Source organism: Protopterus annectens, chromosome 3.part1 (assembly GCF_019279795.1).
Source record: "Protopterus annectens isolate FY-2018-M chromosome 3.part1, PAN1.0, whole genome shotgun sequence".
Classification (NCBI taxonomy): Eukaryota; Metazoa; Chordata; order Ceratodontiformes; family Protopteridae; genus Protopterus; species Protopterus annectens.
Window position 1 is genome coordinate 307,561,315 of NC_056732.1, and position 25,622 is coordinate 307,586,936.

General features: G+C 43.0%; 1 protein-coding gene across 1 annotated transcript in view; it reads left to right on the forward strand.

The window, feature by feature from the left end:
• Window positions 1-22,461, forward strand: part of NDUFA4 (NDUFA4 mitochondrial complex associated) — a 36,746-nt gene extending 14,285 nt beyond the window's left edge. Inside the window, exon 4 of the mRNA XM_044066762.1 lies at window positions 22,179-22,461. Within this exon, the coding sequence (XP_043922697.1) occupies window positions 22,179-22,235 (57 nt within the window). The 3' untranslated portion in view covers window positions 22,236-22,461. The remainder of the gene's footprint in view (window positions 1-22,178) is intronic.
• Window positions 22,462-25,622: the final 3,161 nt, after the last annotated feature.

Here is a 25,622-nt window from a genome sequence, read left to right on the forward strand (position 1 = left end):
TTCGGTATCCAAAGATTGAAGTCTCTTATCAAGAGTGACATCTTACTTATTTGAGAAGTGTTGGTTGTGTTAAGTTTTTTTTAAGTATGGGGCTAGAAAGAAGAGAAACAATTTTGCTTTTGGTCTCTGCATTCCTTGAGTTGCTTATGAAGAAACCACTTCCAACACCTGTATTGTGTCTGGGTGCATGTATTGCAGAAGGCCAAATTTCCAGTTTTTTAAATGTAACTGCAGAACCAAGGTAAAGTGGAGGAGCTTATAACATGAGTATGCAAGTGATATAGTTTCATAGTATAGTACTAGGCTATCTGCCCTAGGGCATTTATAAGCCTAGCCAAAGTGTATGTGGCTTTCGCCACCCCATGTAATGATACAAAAGTGTACAATTTGGTTTACTGTGCCTCTATCTAGCAATGACACAGATGACCCCCGGGGTAAACCTACGATCACTCATCCATTCGTCCAGATTTCTCTTAGTCGGTGAGGGGCTCTACCTAATGTGGACAGGTATCCTGTTCCAGAGTGCGGGAAGCCTCTGGGTTATGAATCTGTCCCTCCAGCATGTCTTATTTTGTGCTGAGGTTTAGATCTTTAGCTTTCGTGGCTCTGGATTTGGATTTTTTGAGGTGGAGCATGTCCATTAATTCTGAATTGGACATGGCCTTGTACGTAAGGCACAGATCACCTCTAAGCAGGCGGTATGCTACTGAATAGAGCTGGAGTTTTTTCAGTCTGGCAGCATATGACATATGCTGGAGACCCTTTCTCCTCTTGGTAAGGTACTTTTAGGGTCTCTCCAGCTGCTGCAGGTGCCGTGTGAGGTACATACCAAATGGGGCATTGTACTCTATCATAGGCCTGATAAGGGGGGAATATAAGGGTACAATGACATCCTTTGATCTGGATGTGAATCCCTTCATAAGGTGGGCAAGGTAGAAGGTCTTTCTAACCACTTTGGTGACATGGGTGTCAAATGAGAGGTCGCTGTCAACTTGGGTCCCCAGGTCTCTGATTACTTTTTCCGTACTTAATGGATTACCACCTATGTGGTAATTTGTGGGTACTTTGTTTTTTTCCAAAGGGGATGACTATACATTTTTTGGCATTTAGTTTAAGGCCATGACTCTGGCACCAGTTGTCTGTTTCTGTGAGGCCCTTCTGGAGGATGTGTGTCTGCTATGGCGCCTAGTTTGCAGTCCTCTGCGAACTTTGTCAGCCACAACCCCCCTATGTTTGCCTGCACATCTGAGAAATAAATGCTGAACAAGAGGGGTCCCAAGACAGAGCCCTGTGGGACTCCACTTGTTGACTGGCTGAGTCTGACATGGCTCCAGCTATTCTGACTTTGTGGGTTCTGTCCTTTAGCCAGTTTACAACCCATCTTGTGACAAACTGGTTTACATTTAAGCTGTTGAGTTCGTCTATGATGCCTGAGTGGGGTATTGTGTCAAAGGCTTTTGCCAGATCCAGGTAGGCTGTATGAACTGCTTTGCCTTCATCGATGGCTCTAGTGACTGTTTCAAAAAAGTCCACCAGGTTTAAGACAGGATCTGCCTTTTACAAAGCCGAACTGAGTAGGGTCAATTGTCTGTAGGTCCCCGATGTCTTTGTTTGAGTTCCATAATGATCCTTTCCATAGCTTTGCAGACCAGGCTGGTCAAGCTTATGGGGCGGTAGTTTCCAGGGTCTGTAGAGGTGCTACCTTTGTGGAGTGGGACCACTGTAGCTGTACGCCAGTGTTCAGGGACGTATCCGGTAGCAAGGCTAAGATTAAACAGCGTTCTTATGTGCGGGTTTAGCTCCTCTGGGAGTTCATGTAGCACACAACCCGGGACGCCGTCTGGTCCCATGGATGCTGTATTTTCAGCTTTGCCGAGGGCAGCTCTCACCTCGACATCTGAGATTTCAGGGAGATTGCATTCAGCTGAGATTTATTTCGTCTATTGGGGGAGAGGGAGGAGAAATTTGCACTGAACCTGTCTGCCAGTATGTTGGCAATATCTGTGGTTTCAGTGTATTTTTTGCCGTTATGAACTAACTCTGCACATATCTGAGGGTTTCCGCCCAGGTTTCTAACATAACTGAAGAAGGCCTTGTGATTATCTTTAGTGTCCTTAGTGATTTTTCTCTCTAAGTTGGCCTTTGATTTTATTCGCAAACTTAGTTTTTTGCTAGTGCTGATCAGGGATGCCTTCCCTTTTATGGGATTTTGCTCTGTCTTGCAGTAGCTTCCTTCTCTTGTTATAAAGTTTGTTTATGGCTGGGATCCATCAGATAGGATGCCTGCTTTTGGTGGAAAGGGTCTTGGTTTTATTTGGGATTGCATGATCCATGCATTCTTGGAGATGCCCGTAGAAAGCATTTGTGAAGGATTTAGCAATGTGGGATGTGGCTTCCACTGGCCCAGGGGGCTTGAAGGATACCATTTCAGTCCTAAGGAGTGTAAAGTCGGCTTTTGAGAAGTTTCTCACTGTGGTCTTGTGCTGGGGGTGGAGGTGGGATATGAATATCTAGGGTTATTAGTTTATGGTCTGATTTCACTAGTGAGGGGTATACTTCTGGTGTTGAGCATTTTGTCCCCATGTTTGTGATGATCAGGTCAAGTATATTATTTCCCCTTGTGGGGGAGGTGACTAGTTGTTCCATCGCATTTGAGTTGATGGAATTCCAAGAACCTTTGGGCTAGGGTGTTGGGGCTTGAGTAATGCACCCAGTCTATGTTTGGGTAGTTGAAGTCTCCCAATATGATGGTATTTGGTGAGACATTCATATCCTCCAGTGTCTTCAGGAAGGCTGGAGTTCCTGAGATTGCGAGGGTGGTCTGTAGCATGCTACAAGTTGTATAGCAGTTTTGCCTACGGTTAGTTGCACATGGATGGTCTTCAATGCTTCGTGCGTTGCCACTAACCTGGAGGTGTGGGTGTCTCTAATGAATATGGACACTCCCCCTCCTTTTGTGGTTCGGCCCAGGCTTTTGGGCCGAAATGCATGATACGAGGTATAATCTGGTAGGGCTGGGGTGCTCGCAGGAGCCTTGAACCAGGTTTCATTTACTGCACAGACATCGATGCTCTCCATACTGAGGAGTGCTTAGAGAGCCTGCATCTTGAGATTTAGACTTCTGGCATTGAGCAGCATTACCCTTAGTTTTTTTTTCCTTTATTGTTTTCTAAGGTGGTGGGTTTGTCTTTTGAGCCTTGCCTAAAAAAGGCACTATGGGGGTGGCAAGAGCCTTGGCCAATATCCAGAAGCCCAGTGGTGACAGGTGCAAGCCATCCCTTGCGAAGCAGCATGGCTTGTCCAGCATGTCATCCCAAGCAGACAGACATTGGATCCCCCTAGAATGACACCAGTATTTGAGCCAATTATTAAAGCTGATCATCTTGTCTTTGTATTTTGGCATCATTCTTGGTGAGGGCAAGATGCTGGTCAGGGTCATACCAGCCTGGGCTACATAATCAGAGAGCTCATCTGTCTCCATGTAGTCCATGGAGGTACGTTTTGGGTCATTCACGCCAGCGTGGACAATGATGCAGTCATATTTGTACTTGCTTTGGAGTGACCTGAGTGCTTGTGTTATGTGGCTGATCCTAGCTCCCGACAGGCAGCTCACAGTTACCCTCTCTTTGGTCAGTCTGGTAAGCGGGACGTCAGTGTGTCTGACTAGAGTCAGGCATGGTGTTTCGCCTTAAGGGCTGTGATTGTTTGGCACACTGACTTTGTGTACTATGTGTTGCTTGTGCAGAGTTTTGAGGTATTTTCTTGGATGTCTGCTTTTGGGAGCCTCTGTTTCGGTACGTTTTTTTATTAGAGCCTCCGAGTATGTCTTTGTTACTATATGTTTGGTTTGCAGTTGTGGTTGGTTTATGTGAGGCTGGGTTTGTGTGTGTGGTTACCTTCTCCTCCTGTCTGGTCTTGCTAGTCCTGTGTTAAGAGAGTTCAGCCTGCAGTTTGGCTATATAGTTGCATCTCTCGCATGTGTTTGTTGGAAGGAGGAGAGGGTTGTCTGTGTACATGAGACAGTTGTAACATTGTCTCAGGATTCCCAGATTAACCAGCTGAACTGGAGAGGACGTCGGTAATATACCACTCGACATGCCAGAATAGTATAAAGGGGTGATGTGTAACTGGGCCAGAGAGAGGACTTTGAAGGGAAGTGGGGATTAGCACGGGTTGCAGGTGGATGTAGTGCTTACGTTAGTTTAAGGGTGCTTCACTTAAAAGAAAAAGGTTTTAGGAGCAAGTGCTAGGCTTATGATAAAGTGAATAGACTGATTTTGTTGAAAGTACAGCTTTCTTAAGGGAAAAATTGAAGTGCAGACTTGGCGGAGCCAGGAATAGTTTAAGCCTGTTTAACTGGTGCTGCCCTATGCGCAAAGCCACGCAAACGTGGATTTTAAACAGGGAACTTCAGAAGAGCTGGAAATGGTCCAAAACGACCAGTTACTACAAGCTCTTGTGCTGAGGTCACTCCTTCAGGGACACAGAGGCTGCTCAAGGCTCCCCACTCCCACTGGTGAGTAAAGAAACTTCCTTCTTTCCAAGTAAGGCAATGGACAACACAGGAACTACACCACAGTCCAGAATACAGCAAAGCCTGTATACTGGTCTAAACTAGTCGAGAAAGGCGGGAAAACAAGGATTTTTTTGTTTTTAGATTAAAAAGTACACGGAAATGCAGGAAAAACAGTAATAAATCACTTACACAGGCTAGCTCACTTTAGTGGGTAGCCTCAACAGTTAAATTAAACTACAAACTTTCGACCAAATGTAAAAGTGCAGATCATGTACAATGTAAAAAAACAGGTGGTAAAGCAGTTTTAACGTGTTCAAAGTAAGAAAAGGAAGGTGTCTCGGGTAAAACAGCAAAAAAAAAAATACTAGATCAGGAAAGTAGTCTCTCTTCTCAGTTCTCTGCTGCTAGCACCACTCTGCAGGACCACGAGGAGCTGTTTTCTGAGTAGTATAGCCCTATTTGACCAAGTCAAGTGATCTTGTCTATCCCCACGTGGGGAACCTATAAGGTAGGCTTTGTTAAAATTGGCTGTGTGTGCGTGAGGTTTTCTTTCCAGCAACATGCAGAAGATAGGCTGATAGGACTTTTATGTACAGCTTGAACAGTAAGATATTGAGTGGCAAGGAACAATGAGCAATATGGTTGTGTAGTAGGTTTATCTTTGTGGGCCACTTTAAGCCTAGTGAATTTCACTTTCAAAGATTGTAATAAAGCCCTGTTCCTTGTGCGTTATGTAAACACCTTTTACCTTTTAAAACCGACCCAGTCTTTATTGATTCAATTATATTGGGATGCATGTTGCACCTGTTCAACCTCTAGCTTTGGGTTCTAGCAGAGGCTCATTGGTTAGTCACATTGAACCTTTTAAAAAGATGAGTACAAGGGCTTTCTGTATTTGACTTGCCAGACTTTTCTCTGGCAATTGCCTGTACATTTGTATGTCCTTACATTCACCTCTGCAGTATTTCTTACTAATGGGGATTCCCTGCCGTGAAGCCCTCAGTCTGCCCAGTTTACAAAATTCTAACATTGCTTTAAGGTATGCTGAACGTCACCTGCGCACTCTTTGCGTAAGGTAGGACATAAAGGTGACGTTCAGACATACCATCCTCAGAACGTTTGCCACCAGTCCGAATGCTGTTTTAACTGCCAGTCTGTTGCATATGTCTCTGTTGTGTGTTTTACTGTTTTTCTGTTTGTTGGCTTTTCTGTGCTTACTCTTATCTGCACCTGTGAGGACTTCAGCAAAGTACTCTGTTGGATTTTTGGTCACCTTTTCTGTTTTAGTGCTGTATACGGTTAATGTCATCCAGGAAGGGTAAATGCCAGTGTGTGACTGATTCCCCATTAATACCACCACGATAAGTGTCTTTTGCCTTGGTGCTGCTCCCGCCCATACGTCTCGTTCAATTTGTGAGGCATCTGTCCCCAAAACTCTTCATAGTAGGCTTTCTTCCCTTTCCTTGTACCTTGAAAACTGGTGGCTTAAGCTTTTTGCTGCAGGTGCTATGTATGGAAATTCCTGCCCAATGGGTTAGCTGTCTGGGAAGGTGCATAAGGTTAGATTGGACTCTTCCACTGTCCAGCTTCTGCCGGGAGTTTCTCCTGAGGTTATTATGCACCTGGAGGTTGTTTTGTCAGATTCATCTACTGTGTCTGGGCTGGAGGCTGGTGAGGATCTGGCAGGCAGCATGTCTGAAGCTTTGCAGGTGTCCATTTGGGTGTTCAGAGAGAACCACGGTTGACAGTTTCTGGTGGGGTTCTGCAGTTTCTCTTTAGGGAAGAGGTTCCTATTGCAGTTGTGGAATGCTAACTAGAGTCTGGGCCTTCTTCAAAGGGACAGCTGTCCTGGAAACCTGAGAAGAAACAAAACTAACCATGTTTCTTCTGCTCCTAGGGATCCACAAAGTGAGTGGCAGACTTACTCGGGTGTTTTTAATGCTTTACTTTCGTTGCGGCCTCCTAAAGGGATTTCAGTTCCTGCTCCTCCTTGGTACGTCTGTTCACCTAAAAAGGCCCAGACAATTGCATTCTTCTGAGGTGAGGTGGAGTCTGACCCCCTTGCTTATTCTGCCCAGATTCCTTCTTTAGACTAGACTACAGGTCTGAGGAGGAGGATTCTCGTACACCACTCTAGATGATCCCTGCTAAGGAAATTTCCTTTGGGGACACTTATCTCTAGGAAGATGGACTTAAGTGAGATTGTGCACATGTTTCAGAAATCCATAAGAGGGTACTATGAGTTACTGCAAAATCTCCTCAACCTGCAGCCATTCCTCCTGTCTTGCCTGGTTTATTGGAGGTCTTTTCCACTTCTCTACAGTGCCGGATTCTCTGCTCCCAGCAAGTCTGATGCCTCAGGATTGTTCCTTTGTTTAAATGTTCCGCTGCTGACCTCTGTGGTATCTGTAGCCTCTAAGCAATCTCATTTACTTCCTTGCCCATTACTGCCTCCTAACTAGGACAGTAGGACCATGGATAGGCTTTATACTTCATCTTCCCTTATCTTGGGACTTCTCTCGGGTAGTTTGTCATTCAATCAAATGTAGTTATGATGCTGCAGATGCCTCTTAAAGGGCTGCTGCTTCTGGTTCGGTTCTGAGGAGATGGTCATGGCTTGTTTAAGTCTCATCAGGACAAGGGGAAGCCTTTACAGGAGGTTAAGTATCTTTTGTTTTTTCTGTGCCTAAATTTCAATGGAACTACCCTTCTAAGCCAGCAATTGTTCGTAGGCAGTCTCACTCTTCTAAAGGTAAAAAGGGTAGTAAACTGACTCCTCCAGCTGAGGCCACTCGGGCATTCTTTTTCCTGGTTTGTAGGAAAGAGAGGTTCGTCTTGACTATCCACCCATTCCCAGCCACCTGTGTCTTTCTCTTCCTGTTTGGCTCCAGATCACCCAGGATTCTTGGGTTTTGTCAGTCATTTGTCAAGGGTACTTGTTCTGGATTTCCCATCCCCTTTTTATGGGCATTCCTCTGGAACAGCTTCCTTTTTTTCCCCCAGAGGTTCTTTGGTACCTCTCGTCTTGGGGGTACTATTCAAGTGCCGGTGTCCCAAAGGGGGGGGGGGTGGAAGGCTTTTATTCATTGTTTCTGGTGTCCAGAAAAGGAGACCTATTCTAGATCACTCATCTGAACACCTTTCTGAAGGTGCCTTTCTTTTGGATGTTTTCCCTCACTCCCCCATGCCTTTCTGGTGTCTCTGGACCTCAAGGATGCTTATTCCTATCTATCCTTTTTCTTTGGAGATTTTTACATTTTTTCTGCTTCCTGGCTTTTTCAGTTCTGTGCTTTGCCCTTTGGCCTTTTTGCTGCCACAGGGGTGTTCATCAAATGCCTTGCTCCTCTGATTGCCTTTTGCAGGCTTCAAAGGGTCCAAATCTTTCCTTATTTGGATGACCTGCTGATTCAGGCATCCTCTCCAGAGGTCCTTTTGCAAAATCTTCATTTTACCATTTCTCTTCAGAGCCTGGGGTTCACAATAAACTTAGTCCTCCCTAACTCCTTCTCAGGATCCTGTCTCTCTGTGTTGCAGGCTTCGGCTTCCTCCAAAGGCATTAACTCTCATGTCTTTCATACTCTTCTTCCTGGCCCCTGTTTCAGCCAGGGATTTTGAGAGCTCTGGGGTTCATGGTTCCCACCATTCCGATGCCTCCTCTGGCCAGACTTCACACATGTGGAAGTTCCAGTGATTTCTGAAGTTGGTGTGGCTTCAGCATGCGCATTCTGTAGACTTTCTTGCTCCTCTTCTCCCACTCAAGGAGGAAATTCTGTGGTGGATTCAGCTGTTGTCTCTGAATCCAGGGCTCCCTTTTCAGCCTCCGCTTCCCTCTCAGGATCTGATCAGACGCTTCAGATGTGGGATGGGAAGCAATGTTTGGCTTTGAGGGTCCAGGTAGTGTGGCCGGCTTGTCAGTGGAAGGAGCACATCAGCATCAGAGATGAGGGCTCTTATGCTCCCTCTTCAGGCCTTTCATCCTCTTCTACAGGGCCTGTCAAGGTGTTCAAGGATAATACCACAGTCAGTCATGTGGTATGTCAACAAAACTGGGACCAGGGGGGGGGTACGAGATCACTTTGCTAGCTGGCACTTCTGGTATGGGATCTGGCAATCCAGTATTGTGTTACTTTAGATTTCTTCAGATTGGAATGTTGTGGCAGACCATCTGAGCAAGTCCTTCACTCAATCCCATGAATGGATGCTTCACAGGGATGTGTTTCTAGCAACTTCACCAGTGGGGTGCTCCTCAAGTAGGTCCTCTTGCCTCTCCTCTGAACAAATAACTTCCTCTGTTTTGTGCCAGAGTCCCAGGTCCTCTGGTTTGGAAGGTGGGACGCCCTTTTTTTTTTTTTTTTTTTTTTTTTTTTTTTTTTTTTTTTTTGGAGGATGTTTCTTTGCATTTCCCTCCCCTTCCTCATTTTGAGTCCTGCTCCTGATGCTCCCAAAATCTTTGTTGGCGACTCCCTTTTGGCCGCATCTGCTTCTAGCCAGGGGCTGTCATTACAAGTTACCTGACAGGGTGGATCTCCTCACACAAGACAAAGGGTCTTTTCCATCCCCACCTGTCCATGCTTCAACTGATACTGTGGGTGATTAGGGTTTTGATTCCTCATAGACACCTTTTTTCCTGAGGATGTGCTGCAGGTCCTGTAGGAGGCCAGGAAAGGAAACCTACTACTAGGAAATCCTACTTGTCTAAATGGAAAAGGTTTTCTGTTTCTTTCTCGTGACCTGGACCCACTCTGTGGATGTTACTTCCCTTATTTGTGCAAGTTGCTCAATGCTGGTTTTGGCTCCTTCTATTAAGGCTGACTTAGCAGCTCTTTCTGCTTGTCGGCCTTTAACTCCCTCATTAGCTTCTAGATTTGAGGCTAAGCAATTTCTTAAAGGTGTCCTTAACATTAGACCTCCCAGGAAGCCTGTTCCTCCTCGTTGTGATCTTTATTTTGTTTGGGAAAATTGACTGGTTCTTTTTTGAGCCTGCTGTTTCAGCTTCTGTGCAACATTGTTCTTTGAAGACTGTTCTTTTGTTTTGCCCCTACTTCTGCCAGACAGGTGTCAGTTGTAAGCCCATATGGCTTGTCCACCTTTTTTGATATTTCATGACAGGGTGTCCTTGTGTACTACTACTACTACCACCCCCACAATCTTGACCATGAGAAGGTGCTGCATATTTTAGACGTGCATAGACTGCTCAGGTTTTATTTGGATTAAAATCGGTCTGACCAGTTATTTGTCTCATCCTTGGTCTTTAGGTTTGGCTGTTTCCAAGCAAACTATTTCCATTTGGATTTCAAAGGCCATTTCCTTTGGTTACTTTTCCTGACGAGAGCCTTCCTTCTATAAAGGCTCCTTCCACTAGAGCTGTGGCTTCTTCTGGTGCCTTTTTTCAAAGGCTTGGACACAAGTTCTGTTGAAGTTGCTATCTAGACTTCTGTGCATACATTTGCCAAACATTACTAGTTGGATGTATCTCCAGAGCTAGAGCTGGTTTTGCTGCTGCCATTCTTCATGACTTCATGGAGGGCCCTGCTGCTTGCACTCTCCCAGTAGGAATACTGCAGCAGTGAAGGACAAGTATAGTTGTGTAAAAATCTTACCATAACTGTAGTTTGGCCTTGCCTTCATGGCCGTAGTATTCACTCCCTCCCTCCATCCCACTGGTCTCTCTCCCTTCCTGGCTGTGCAGATTCTCCTTGTTTTTTTCTGACTGCTGTTCTTGTTGGGACAATCTGTTCTGAGGATGGTACACCTTCATGCCCTACCTTGTGCAAGGAGTGTGCAGGTGACTTAAGCATACCTTAAAGCAAGGGTAGACTTTTGTAAACTGGCTGACAGAGGGCTTCACGGCAGGGAATCCCCATTAGTAAGGAATACTGCAGTGGTGAAGGCAAGGACAGTTAATGTGATAAGATTTTTGCACAACCTTACTTTATATATTTTCACAACATTGTCCTATATTTGTGTTTGGACGCCTCTTAGACTTTGCATATGGTTTGAAGGAATGCCACACCTATGGTTTTGAGGAGCACCTGGTAAAACTTGGACTGAATTTGAATCCTACACGGCAGGTATTTCTGATCATCCATGAAGGATGTTCCTGATGAACACCCTGCAAAACCAAGTCCTCTGAATCAGCATTGCAGCACTCTAAAATCATTTATAGTCTTCGAGAGATTTTGGTAAAAAGTGCTCGTATTTTGCTTTGAAATGACATATGATACTTTTTTACCTTCAATTTTTGTATGCATTAATTGAACAAACTTTTCCTTACGTTTAGTGCTAGTGATGTAGCCACCCTGACTGTCTCTGTGTGTGTGTGTGTGTGTGTGTGTGTGTGTGTGTGTGTGTGTGTGTGTGTGTCTCTCTCTAAGTGGCTTTTGTAACCTTTGTCATGAGTGAGTAGGGCTTAACTACTTTCTTCATACAGATGCTTTCTTATTGCTAAGGCCTAGACCTTTAATGTGCTTGTTTGCTGCTGCTGACCACTTTGACAAGGTTTTTTTTTTTTCCTCTTATGATCAGGTTTTTACTTAGTCTGTTCTTGTAAACATGTTTGTGTGTCAGCTCCAAGTTCCAATGTTTTGACTCATCCTGGGCTCAATTCTTTATCCTTGTCCTTGTAGCACTTTAATGCCCAGGTATTGTAAGTATACTGTTGGTTTACTCTTCACTTGTTTCTGGCCACCTAAACCAGTTCAACCTTGTAATGTTCTGGGCACAGACGTGTGTGTGTTTTTTTTTTTTTTTTTTTGTGGTTGGTATTTTTGCAAGAAATTACTTGCTAAAGCAGAGTCTTTGATCTGCAGTATAGCAGCAGCATTCAAACCTTAGTCTGCTCAGTCTTGTTTGGTGAATTGTGTCCTTGTGAATAGAAAGGACCGTCTTTTCCCTTTTTAAAGAATTTGAAGCTTGAGTTTGGAGGACAAGGAAGTAGCCTCTCAAGTATTCCTTAGTAGTGTGCTTGTTGCCCCTTCTGCAGCCCTATCATGTTACATACTTGCTGTTTTAGTGCTCTGTCCTGAGATGTTTGACTGCCTCCATTTCTAAATCTAATAGCCAGGTCTTGAATAGAAAGTACTACTTGGAATTGTGCAGCATAGCCTAAGATGTGACAGTGCAACTCTTCAGTTTTGAATTTGTAGTTCACACTGAATATAGCAGACCTACATTTGTTTTCTCTTATAAAGCCGTGTAAGAAAAATGTTCCACATTACTGTAAAGTTCTGTCCACTTATGACCATTGACATTTCTTCATTCACTTAATTTTGGACGCATCTCTGCACTGATTTTAAAATGGCTTTTTCTCCATGCTTGATATGTAAAGATGACTGCACACAAGTCTGCAGATGATTCAGTCATCCAAACGTTTGTACTTTTTGCATTGCAGTGATATCAGCTTAATGGCACTTCATTTTGCTGTCCATGATCCTGCAGGTTATTGTCTGCATGTGTTTATCTCCTCTCCCAGTAGTCTTGGTGGAAGATTTCTGCAAATACTATATGTTTGGCATTAAACAGTGTCTGGCACAGCATATGCTGGTGTTTATTTATTGATATGCATTTTTTTACTGGTGTCTTAACACTGAAGTGTTGTATCTTACCCTCTTCCCTTTTGCAGTTGACACTTTCTGGTTCGCAGTCCTTGGTATTGAAGATTGCATGAATAGCTGTAGGTATATTGCATCCTAATGTGTCTGCATATAGACACTATGGCATGGATTATTTCTTGTCTGCTTCTGTTACTTTTGCTCACCAGTTGGTGTATCTCATGCAGACACTGTCCTTATCCAGCGGAGTGATCCCATTTTGTTAGTGCACCCCATTTGATTTGTTTGCTTGCTGCACATTAAAAATACTGTTTCTGGTCCATTGGTATGTTGCCAGTAAGGCGCTAACACAGAGAATCTGGCGCTTTTAATGGAGGAATTTCCCTCTTGACAGCTTGAGCATTTTTTTACTTCCCCCTTGGATTTTGGCATCCAATTTGACAATCCTGGCTAACTACTTCTGCCACTTAACTGATGTCTGACATTTTTTTCAGTGCAGAAGTCTGTCTGCTTTTAAATTGACGCACAGATGATGCGAGTTATATGTGTGGCAGTCACCACTGTGATTCTTGATTTTTGTAAAGCTGTCTTCATGCATGAAAAAAGTGCAGTGTCATCCCCTTTGGTAAACACTCTGTACCCATGAACTACCACATTGGCAGCAGTCTACTTAACACTGAATGCGTGATGAGTCCTTGGGATCCAGGTGGACAGTAGTCTCTCATTTTGATAGTCTCATCACCACAGTAGTAAAGAAGTCCTACGTGGCACATCTCATCATTAAAGGGTTCTCATCCAGGAAAAAGAGGTCGTTGTTCCCATCTACTCGACACTCATCAGAACCATGGTAGAGAAACTCCCCTTTTGGAATGTACCTCAAGACCTCTACAGCAGCTGGAAAGGCCATAGAAGTACCCCAGAGGATTACTGGCCTCAAACAAATGCCCTACACTGACCACCTCTCACTCTGCTTTACTACGTAGCATATCGCCTACACCGAGGTGATCTCTGCCTAACGCAAAGCTATGTCAAACCCAGAGCTGTTGGACATGCTACACCTGGAAAGGCCATAGAAGTACCCCAGAGGATTACTGGCATCAAACAAATGCCCTACACTGACCACCTCTCACTCTGCTTTACTGGTGATCTCTGCCTAAAGCTATGTCAAACCCAGAGCTGTTGGACATGCTACACCTGGAAAGGCCATAGAAGTACCCCAGAGGATTACTGGCATCAAACAAATGCCCTACACTGACCACCTCTAACTCTGCTTTACTACGTAGCATATCGCCTATACCGAGGTGATCTCTGCCTAACGCAAAGCTATGTCAAACCCAGAGCTGTTGGACATGCTACACCTAAAGAAATCACAATCCCTCCGAGCTACATGTTCTAGGAACCAAAACATTGTCACCACAATAAATAGGACATGCTGGAGGGATAGTGTCCCAGAGACTTCCCATACTCTGGAACAGGCTACCCATCTGTCAAAGTTCTTCATTGGCACTCTTCAAGAAAAATCTTGAGTGGATGGGAAATGCACCCCGGGGATGACTTCTGTGTCTCTGTTCAACAGTGGCACAGGAAAATAACTTTCTTGGGTGGTGTAAGCCAGGGAACCTTGTTGGCTAGGCTTATGTAGGCCCCTTGGGTTGATGGCCTAGTACCTACCTATGAACTGAGTAGAGCTGCAGTCCTATGGTCTTTTTTTTTTTTTTTTTTTTTTTTAATGTTGCTGTTTGCCACAAGCCCTCAAATCTCCCAAGTAGTCCACCAGATTTGAGTATAACTTGTGAGTAGCTTTGCACATCAGTGGCAAGCCCTAGAATGTAATGGGTTTGTTTTGAAGCACTGAGCACAATTGGATATGGACTATGGGTGAAGCACTTGCTAAAATTTAACTTTAGCATTTGTAATGGGCCCAAGTATGGAGTTGCATTTACTTCTGAAAGCCATTTCTGCTAGGCCTGGTCATGTACGGTACACATTTAACAGATACTGTCATCTTAAATTTAGTCTGCTGTGCTGTTATTTACAGTCCACTATGGATATAGATGTATATTTACTTTTGCTTTGCCTGCTTTAGCAGTGCTGGGCACTGTTCTTCAGACCAGTCAGCAAGGAAGATTTGGTTTGCCTATAGGAAAGGTGCATGCTACAATAGTACACGTCTTTGCAGAGCCAGTAGTTCTGTAATGACAGTGTCAAGAGTAGTTGTCCTTGTAGGCGTTGTGTATGTGGTGAGATGTTGTACAGTAAAGATGTAGACACTTTTTTTTAGGATGGTTATTTATAGGTGTGGCAGCAAGAATTTTATCTTTGCTTAAATTTTTTGTAGTCTCTGAGCTCAAACTATGAGGTTTTGGAACACTATTGCAGGCCATGCACTTTTGGTAAAACACAAGGGTGTGGAATAGCCACTGCAGTGCTTTTTATGTTGGCTGCATGCATGGTAGGGTTATGGTTCCCTGGGCAATAGGACAAGATTACTTTTGACATTCTATGGAGTCTTTTGGGGATTGTCAATATTATGCTTTGTTTGTAAATAAACTACGTCAAGTGTGTGATGCAGTGTCCCCTATCAGGAGTAGGCCAGCAGCTGGGAAAGGTCAAAGTACACCATGTTTACCTTACTGATTCTTTCATTCACTTGATGTGTTTGGTGTATTTAATGCACCACATTATGCAGGTGTGCTGTTGCTAAAATCTACACCTTGATTGCATATTGCTAGACTTTCATTCTGTGTAGTCTTGGCATCCTTTCCATCTTTACTTCTGTGCATTGCTGCTTACTGCTTCTGCATTAAATATGTGATGCGCATGATGCAACTTGTCATGGTTTCACATCCCTTTTGAGCACTGCTGCAGTTGCATTACTATTGTAGTTTTGTAATGGACCAATGCTTGTGACAGTGTCCGGGTAATGCTGAGTTGATGGAGGCTTTGAGCCTTGGCTGTGGTCACCCAGCTGGGAAAAGTGATGTTCAGTCTGTGAGGGACCCTTGGGCTGCTAGTCTGGAGGGTCTGCTGAGGGGGCAGGGTTGCAGAATCCTGGTAGTCTTCAGCATTAGGAAACTATTTCTGAATGACAGCTTTCATGTTGATTTTTGCTCACTGCTGCTACTTGTTTGGGGGAGGTGAATGTGATCTTATCTGATTTGGGGATAGGTTTGAACAAACTTGGAGCTTATAAAAGAATTGTATATTCTCCCTCTCGTGAGTTGGGCTCCACTTTTGTATGTTGTATGTTCCATCTAATTGCTGCTGAGTAAAGTGTACAGTAGGGAGCATTATCCAAACTGATTGGGGACCAAGGCCAGTTCAGATGGTCATACATACAACTGAACCTGATTTTAAAAAAAAAAAAAAAAAAAAAAAACGAATTCTAAAGTCTTTATTTTTCTGCATGCTGGAGTACACATTTCAGCCATTTAGTGATTCAGTGGAAATAAAAAAATATTTCGCACATGAGCTGGCTAAAAGCTCAAAAAGCATGCTCAAGTGAATATTTTTCTTACCCAAAAACTTTGGCAGGCTGGTTCGGATAATTGATACTTCAGGTCATCTGACTCTCTACTGTACTTCTTGTCTGAGAATGGGGGCCATTTGTCTTGGCTGACAGGACAGGCTGTCTGAGAATGGGAGACATTTGTCTTGGCTGACAGGACAGGCTGCCTGATCATGGGTGGGTGGGGGCAGATGGCTGGAAGGAGAGAAATCAAATGACTTCCCCATTCATTTCCCCCCGTGTTACTGATTCTCCTCCATTTTATGGAACCCCTACCTTTTATTTTAAAACCTGTCTAACAATCTTGTGCAACACTAGCATTTTGCCCCCCCCCCCCCGTAGCTAAATGTTTCATTCTGCATGTTTGCTGGTCTGGTTAACCAGGTAAAACCAGTGGACTATGTTCATGGGTGACCTGTGAGCACTCTGTCCAAGTGACTTGCCCAGAGCTGTGCAGTAGGCGAGTGGAGGCGAGGGCCTTGAGCCCTGAATTACAGGAAGCAGGTCATAGCTGTAATCCCCCCCCCCCCCATAGTGTTTCTTCAGATTTTTTCTTTCTCGTTACTTGTGAAGCTATTTTTCCTGCTCTCCTCCTTAACTTTGGTTTGTCTCATCCTCTTTGTCCTAAACACAAGCACACTACATATGTTTGACAGGCTTCAAGACAATATTTGGATCACTTTAGCAAGTATGTCAGCCTCCGAGATGAGGGATAGTTTAGACATCGCAGTATATTTTTTCTGTTTACCAATATTCATATTCTAGTCAATGGATTTTTTTTCCAGTTTTTTTTTGCTGTGTAAAATATGCTTGTTGGTGAATGTTGCTTGTGTTGGTGTCTTGGCACAGTCGTTCCGTACTTACAAGTTGTGCTGCATGGAAGGATTTCCTTACTACTCTAGATACATGGTGGTCAAAATTGCTATTAACCAGAGTACCCAGATCACATAGCATTGAGTCTACAGAGGGTGCTTCTGTTATAGAATTAGCAGGGAGAGGGAATAAACACTGAGGTTTGTTTTGTTCCCCTCCATTAAGCTTTACTCCATGGCTTTGACACCAATCATTTTGTGTCTGTTCAGCCTGTCTGCAGTATGTTAACATTGGTGGACTCTGATTTGCTCCCAGTTTGCAGTCCTTAACGAACTTGGTCAGTCACGGGCTGTTTAAGTTTGCCTGGACATCTGAGAAGTGGTCCGATCAGGGCCCAGCACAGAACCCTGTGGTATGTTACTGTTTTTTTTTTTGCTGGAGGTGAAGTGACTTACTTTGACAGTATGTGTCCTGTTGGTGAGCCACTTGGCTTACCATCTGGTAATGCAGGGGTTAATTTCCAATTGGGAGATTCTGCCTGTAATACCAGAGTTTGGGATTGTCCAATACTTTGGCTAGGTCAAGATAGGTGGTATGTGCTGTTTTTTCCCTTGTCCAGGGCCTTGGTGATGCTCCTAGAACGTCAGCCATGTTTAATGGGGATGACCTACCCTTAATATATCCAAACTAGGTTGGGTCCAGAGTTTGGAGATTGTGTCATTAAGGTCCATAATAATTCTTGCAGATGAGGCTAGTCAAGCTTATGAGCCTATAATTCCCAGAGTCTGTGGATGGTCCCTGTTTTTATGCAGAGGGATTACTGATGTTCTCATCCATTCTGCTGGAACTTGGTTTTATAGGTTGTGGTTAAACAAGTATCCAAGTGCATCTGGTAGGTCATGAAGTTCAAAAAGCAACCTGGGATGTCTAGTTCTGTTGATGCTGTGTTTAGAATGATGGTGGGTATACTTTGAGGGATGACTGGAGGGGACTAGGTGAGGTTTGCTCCAAACTGTTGGCTAACAGATTTACCTCTGGTTGAATATGATTGATGCCATCCACAACCATTTCAGTGCATAGCTGGGTATTCTGTGTTAGATTTCATATGTAGTTCAAAAATGCCTTCTAATTTTCCTTGGCTAACTGCTTGTGGCTATGCAGGACATTGTCCATGTTGTCTGCATTGGGGGGGCTTTGAAACTTCTTATACTATCACTTGGGCGGTAATTTTTTTTTTTTCTTTAGCATTTTTGAGCTTGATGGGGTGTCTGTAATTGTATTGAAAATTATTTTTATGGCTGCCTTTAACAGGAAGGACATCACACAGGAGGGTGCAGTGCTCTGCCATGTACTATGTCCAGGACATTTGAGCCTCTGAGTGTGCTGACTAACTGTTCCAGAGCATTTGCGCTGACAAAGTTCAAGAACCTCTGAGCCAGCTTGTTTGTGGTTGTGTGTGTTTCCAGTTGATAGGATAATTACAGTTGTCCATGAGTAAGGTGCCTGTGACAAGTGACTCCAGTAAGTCCAGGTATGTGGTTTGCTTTTCCTGTTTCATGGTGGGGGGCTTGGTTAGCTATGATATGGTAGGGGGCTTTGCCTATAGTTGGACATGGAGTAGCTTGAGAGTCCAATTGTTTGACCATTCTCGAGGTGTAATTTATCCTTAATGAAGATGGATACACCACTTCCCTTTGGTTCTTTCGCAGTCAATTTGTGGTCTGAATGTATGGAAGGTATTGTAGTCTTGCATGGTCTGTGTGCTTTCTGCACCTTTTAACAATGTCTCTGACTGCATGTGTGCTTTCTGCACCTTTTAACAATGTCTCTGACTGCATGGATGTCGGCATCTTCCAGAATGAGAAGTGCTTTCAGGGGTGCACTACTAGACGTCTAGTGTTGGGCAGCAGTACCTTGAATTTATCTAGAGAATTTTGTTGTATTGGAGGCTGGTTATTTTGATACTGCCTAAAGGTACATGGGTGGGTGATTTCCTTTGCCAGTATCCAAACGCCTAGAGGAGATTTCTGGCAAAGCAGCATGGCCTGTCGACCATTTCATCCCAGGCTGGCACATATTGGATCCCTCCCCTGGACTGACTCCGGATGGTAAGCCAGTTGTGTGGGTTTTTGTGGCATCCTCCTTGGAGAAGGTAGAATGTTGCTAGGCCTAAAACTGCCTATGACACAGTCTTGAGAGCTCTGTCATGTATTTCTTAATGTAGTCCAGTGAGGTATGTCTCAAGTCTTTCACCCCCACATGGGATTATGATGGACTGGTACTTGTGGTTGAGTGGCTTGACAGATCCTGGCACCTGATGGGCAGTTAACTGTAGCCCACTCTGCTCCAGCCTAAAGAGGGGAACCTCCCATGTGTCTTATAATAGTCATTAGGTTTTGTGGTGGCCCACCTTGTGGGGTTAGTGTGTGCCTGTGTATAGATAAGTAAACGTGTATGGATAGGTACATACATGTGTGTTGTGGTTTCCATTTGGAAGACCTTTTTTTAAAGTTGACAGTGAGTACCTCCACATACATGGGTTTGTCTTGTAGTATGGGAAGCATGTGTGCTGTGACAGCTTATTTAACATTTTGTCCTTGTGTGTGAGTAGTTTTGTAGTATGACTACATCTCTCACAAAGTGTTTTGTTTTAGGAATGAGTGGTTGTCCATATACATGTAACAATTGTTAAATTGCCTTAGGATGCTCATGTCTTGTCAGGCTGGCCAGAGAGATGAGGGAACTGCTAATCCATGATAGGCTCTGGGAAGGGAATGGGTTAATTTCGCAGGGCTATGCTGGTAGCACAAAGACTACAAGATGGACCTATACTTTGTGTACGCCAAGGTTGATCATTTGGGCAACTCTGCTTATTCTGCAGCTGAGCTACTCCTAGAGCAGCAGCTGTTTCAAGAAACATTTTTTGCCACAAGGGTGCAGGAAAACAGCTCATCGCGGACTAGCTGGTTTGGAATCCAACTGTAACAAGACCACACAAACTACCTACAGTTACTTAAAGCAGCAGTAGACAGAACTGTACAGTATATAAGAAGTGCGAAAAAATACTTGGGTCTTGTGTGCTTCCCAGCTCGGACAGGGAAATTCCTACTGCCACAATAATCCCAGTCCTTTTTTGATTATAAAAGCACAGTAAAGGAGTGTATGACGTGAAGTGCTTGTACAGACAAACTTTAAATACAGATATAGTATTGTACTTTTATAACTTTATTCAATAAACTTACTTTGTATAAATGAGACGAGCCACTCCTTTGTACAAAATTTATAAAATCACTAAAAACAAGATAAGCTGATTTTTCTGCATGTAGTTTTATTGGCTGAAGGGCTTCTTAATAGTGTTTCCCCAACCTAAACCGACCAAGCTACCCCCCCCCCTTGAACTTCATGCAAAATCCACTGACCTCTTAATGTAAAAAGAAATGTTTGCTACTGTGTAAAATACAGTACTTTATCCAACGTCTAGCTGGCAAAATGCACAGATATAAAGCCCAAGGAAGAGCAAATTAATTGGGTCTATAGCAGTGTAGAAAGGGAGGGGTTTTAAGCTCCATTTGGAGTAGGGGTGGGCTGTTTAAAAATACCAGGTTTAACAAGCAGATCAACAAGTGGAAGGGTGGGTAGGAAAAACTAGCAGGAAATCATCAGAAGTGCTGTAGTTTTAAGCAGCCTAGAAATCTTTTTTCCAGGAATTCACTGTATTTAAGCTTTACTGAAGAAACCATAGCTGTCTGCTGTTTGGGGGACAAATTCCTGCAGAATCTAAAATCCGAGACAGTCTGACGTTCATGAAAATCAGACAGTTGAGCTACAGAAGCGTCTCTCGCATAGAACCAAAATACAAGGCCAAGCAGATTTCAACTGAAAACAAAATTGAGCAGGTAAAACAAAGCAACTATCACTTGGGTTTACTTTCCTGTGGGGGTGTGCAGCCAGTCTGAGTGCAGTTGGTAGAACAGGAGATCCCACTAAGTGATTGGGAAGTGGGTGGCTGTGACAGAAAATGCTTTTGGTGTATAATGTTTGTGCAGACATCTTGACATAGAACTGAAGGTGGGCTGTATACTGTTTGTCCTGTTTACTACATTTTTTTTTTTTTTTTTTAGGAAAAATGCTAAACAAAAAAAATTCATACACCTGTGTATTGTGTACATTTTGTATGTATATAGCATCTGCTGTCTCTACTTTATTCTATGTGTATTCAATATATGTGTGAAAAATGCATGTAGATGCGTATAGGTATACGTTGCCTGTATAATGTAGGTTGTGTAAAAAAATCTATATATCTTGTTTGTTCGCATAAACTAAATATTTGCAGTGTAATGTCATTAATTAATACTGTATAGATCCATTAAGCCTGCATTAATTTGAGATACTGTAATGGGTAGAATCCTTTTTAAGCTTGGTACTGCAGACTACTTGAGCTCCTGCGTTTGTAGGTGTTCCAAACTAGGCTTGGAACTGTACAGGTCTTCCACTGCAGTCCTTGCAGAAGAGGCTTCTTGTAGTAAGTCCAGTTAGCAACTTTGTCCCACGTGGATGTGATGTCAAGGATGTCTATGTTCTGTTGCTGGCAACTAGCCTTGCAGACCAGTAGGTCAGTTTTGTCCATGGCAGTCTTTGGGCCCCTGTGCTTGGTAAGTGGCACACTGCACCTGATAGGAATACTGGTACGATGCCTGCTGCTGCCGAAATAGTGAAATTCCATGCATTCTAGCCAGAAACACAATTAGACATTCCTTGGTAAGTAGTTTTCAGGAATGTGAATGAAGACATTGTCTTTGTAAGAATTTTTAATGGTTGTATGATGTAATCCTCTGATCTAATCTCTTGCAGCTTGTTTTAGCAGTTGGACCCTAGCTTGATGTGTGCGTGCTTTTATCTTTTGGCAAATGCATTCACATGCTTTCTGTCCTAGAGGGCAGCTGAGGGAAGGGCCCATATGATGAGTTTGGTATTTGGTGTCTTGCTTGCAAGAGATTTCTGCCTTTCCTGAAGGAGGTCATAAATCGCTTGGGTGTTTAATTTAGCTGTTGGTGAATAGCCCACTGGATTATAGTAGGTTTTATTGTGAGTAGTTCCACTTTCTTGAAGTGGTGGTTTCAATGCAAGGTGGAGGTTATGTTCATTTTTCCACTAACAGTCTCACTGCCTGGGGTGGCTTGAATTGAGTGTGCTAGCATTAGGTTGTACTACATGCTGGCAGAAGCCATTGTTAAAATGTTTTTTAAAGGATTTTGGGTAATTACATTTTTCTTTGGTTTACTGGACTGTCCTTGTTGGGCATATGCTCACTTTCATTGGGGGGCCTTAGGGTGGTCCCTAGCTATATTAAGGTAAATTGAGCAAACTTTGTATGCGTCTGTCTGTAGTTCTGCATACTACATGTACAGCTTAAGCATCTTACAAGATGCGTACATATTGATAACAGTGCAATATGGCATGGCTTAAAGAACTGCTGCAGCCTGTGCAGACTAGGCTTGAAGTTTTTATTTTGTTTTTCATGAGTTTCCCTTTTGTATATGTACATTGTCAACTAAACTATTTCAGCTAAAGTTTGACTTCACAGTGGTTGTGGTGGCTTGTTTAATTCCGTATGTGGATTTGTTCTCATTTTCCTCAGTTTTGTTAATACTGTCCAAGCTTTTCCATGTAAAGGTGTGTAGGATACAGAGGTCACTAGTCATTCTTGTCTTTTTTGCATTAAAGCTTGGATTGCTTTATAATGTGCTAAAACTTTGTTCAGTCACTTGAAGTAATAGTTGTCCTGTTTAAGTTTTTTGCAGTTAAGACCGATTATAGCAAACTGAAGAAGGATCGTCCTGACTTTTAAGTTGTCCTTGAATGCTGCACAAAGGTCTTCCAGACGCAAGCCGCACAGAGTAATGGCCATTTTCTCCAGTTAAGCTAGCCGTACAGCAACCTATGAATTTCTTTGCTGGACATTGTTTGAATTGTAATTAAAAATCTGATCTGAAGCTAGCCGCACACACCTGTGAATTTTGTTTTACATTGTTAAACATTTAATTTGGTGTATTGAAAATAAACTGTTAATGTCTCCACTGTGTATTTTTTTGTTAATTGATCACTTTTTACTTTTATGTAACTTTTTGTGTGCATGTGTTTAGACTGAAATTTGAAATGCTCTTCTTGATGAGGTATTTGACCCCCTGAAGGGGGGTTACCTAAGTGGGGGGGGGGGAGTGGAAGGGAGGATCATGGAAGGAAGGATCCTTCCAGAACTAGACAACCTAAAAATACGATCTGTATGAACCCCTTTGGATCCCCTTTTCCCTTACCTGGAATCCCCATAATTGTTAGTGGTTCCGAAACATTGCTAGCTGGAGGACCCCTTTTATAAAGGAAAACATTTTGACTGAGCAGCCCCCCACCACCACTACGCAGCCATTTGTGTCCCATTACTTGGCAGTTGCCATAAACAATGTTCAAAATTCTCAGTGTGCATACTGTTTTCTGCTTTACTTCTACAGTGATTGCAGATGTTTGGAGTTGATTTAAAACTTGTATTTCAAATTTTATAGCACAAACATTTGCTAAAGCTGAACAGACATTTGCCAAATCTAAAAGCAATATAGTCTCCATGAAAACAGACTTAACATTACAACTTATCTGCCTTTGAAACTCTCATTCACTGAAACAGCATTGAAACACACATTCAAGAAAATGCATCTGGATTGTTTACCTTTGGGCTGTTTTCAAGCCATAGGTCCCTTGTGAACATTTTTAGGAGCATGCAAAAGTTCGTTGATTCACCTTCCTGATTGTGTAAATTTATGTCCCTTGTATAATACAGCAGCACTTGGTAGTACATGTTTTAAATGTGTAGTTCTGCACATTTTTCTAGTAAGAGGTGAAAAAACATATTAACCAATTAATGACAAAACCGGGCCACTCAAACTTCTGTCATTACAATCCAATATCAGTCAATATGCACAGTCTTTGCAGAAGTAAGTCATCTGAATAATTCCACCTTAGAGATCTGTAACTAATGAAAAGGTTGCTGCTAGCGAACAACTTTTATTTTTGTGTTTAATCTACAAATTCAGTGCCTGCTGCCCTTGATTGTGTACTTACAAAAATGGTAAGCTGGTAATATTGCATGGGTGGCAAACTGAAAACAGGTTCATAGTTACTAGGCATCTCATTCATTCAAAAGGACGTATTCAGGACTTGAGAACCCATCCCCTAAAAATGCAAAACAGTATCAACAATCCAATATGCTGTGGGAGTAAAATCCATAGCCTTATGCATTAAAATGCAAGCATGTTACCTGTTATGCTACTAACACAGCTTTAAAAGGCTGCAGCAGTGGTAGTATTTGATAACTAGCTAAACAAATCTGTTGCACATTGTAATCAGACTTAGCATGAGCAGCAGTAGACTTCTCTTTCCTCCTTGAAGATGCACTTGAAATCAAATTTCTTAAAATGCACCTGCCATAATGGGGGGGGGGGGGTTAGAGAGCCAAAACTAAGGACACATTTTAATTTTTGGTCTTGTAAACTTGGAAAGTTGGTAGAACAAGTTTTGCATTGGTACAAATTTTCTGAAGGCTATGAAGTCTGATGCTCAAATGTCTGACTACCATGCCCTGGCCCAGCAATCAAGGAGCCTCAAGTCTTCACCACAAACGCTAGGGAGGTAGTTTCATAGAAGAAAGGATAACTAATACACACAGTAAAGTATAATTTCCCTTAAGTGCACACACAGATCACAGTCTGAGGCTGGTTGCTCCTTTGCTCACCAGGTCCCCAATAAGACTCCCGATTGGCACAGCTATAGGGTCCAGGTCTCAGCCTAACTGGCAGGCTAAAACCTCCAGTACCCTCTACAACCAGTGCTTCATGTCTCTGCCCAGGTAGCGGGTACATACATGCATACATAAGAGACACACACACACACACACACACTTTGAGAAGAGGTTATACGACCAAACAGACTTTCCTGGGAAAAGGCTGGCACAGGTTCTCCAGCTGTGCCCCTATTATCCAGACCATGCAGTAGTAATTCTTGCCACCACCCAGTTAATTATCCGCTACTAAAAGCCCCTTAAAAGGGTGTCAAAGTATTGCTGTGCAATATTATAATCCAATGATAGTATGACTAATCAGTCTCGAGGCTTACACACCTGACATTTGCTCTTATTACAATAAAGTACTCTAAAGCATAATTTATCTCTACATAAACCTGCCACAGGTAAAGATTTTTTAAATATTTAATAAATAATTCAAACACGACAATACTACTACACCACAGAGATATCCAATAGTTCAGAGATCACACAAACTTAAGTAATACAGTAGGACAGGTTTGACAGGTTTGATTTCAAAAGAACAATACCTAATCTTTATTAGCTTTAACTTCCTACAAGAAATCAGTGCTAAAACTTGCATGTGAGCATAAGGCAGAGTGCTGAGTTAGACATCCAAGATCAAAACTTTAACCAACAACTCTGCTGAGGCCCTCCCAAATTACATTATTTTGACCCCCCCCCCCCCAGGCCACAAACTGCATTATTTAGCAATCTAACACCTGCTCAGAAACTTACAATACAAGGCATTTCACATATACACTGTAGCAGAAACCAGAGCAATAAAGCACCTTCCATATATAAATTCTGGTCATAAACATTAACCTTAAAACTATGGGCATGAAACCTTCATCCAGACTCACTGGAGCCAAATTCTGACATGAAAGGGTCATAACATACTTCACTGGGCCAGTAGAGTGCAATGTTACATTTTGCAGTTCCACATTTCACAGTATTTTGTTACACTGAAGAAAACATGCCTGTATTTTTACATTTATTTACAAATGCCAGAATTGTTCATCAAATTCTAAACTAGGCTGGCAGCCTTCACCCATCTCTCCCCAATCGTCACCCCCCCCCCGGGGGGGAACTCGGCAAGTTTTTCAAGTGCCCCTTGAGAAACATTGCTTTTGTCCAGTCTATCTGGGTGTACCTCACCCCTGCTACTCCCACTACTGTGCTGCACTGACATATATACTTTCAATCCCAGGCTCCATCTTAGCAACCTGGCAGTTTGCTGACAGGCTCTGTTTAACCATGTTAGGGGGGTTGTGATCTGTCATCACAGTGACTTTTCTTCCATACAGATAAGGCTGAAGTTTGTCTAGTGCCCACACAATGGCTAGACATTCCTTTTCTACTGCTGCATGGCATTCCTCCTTGAGTTGG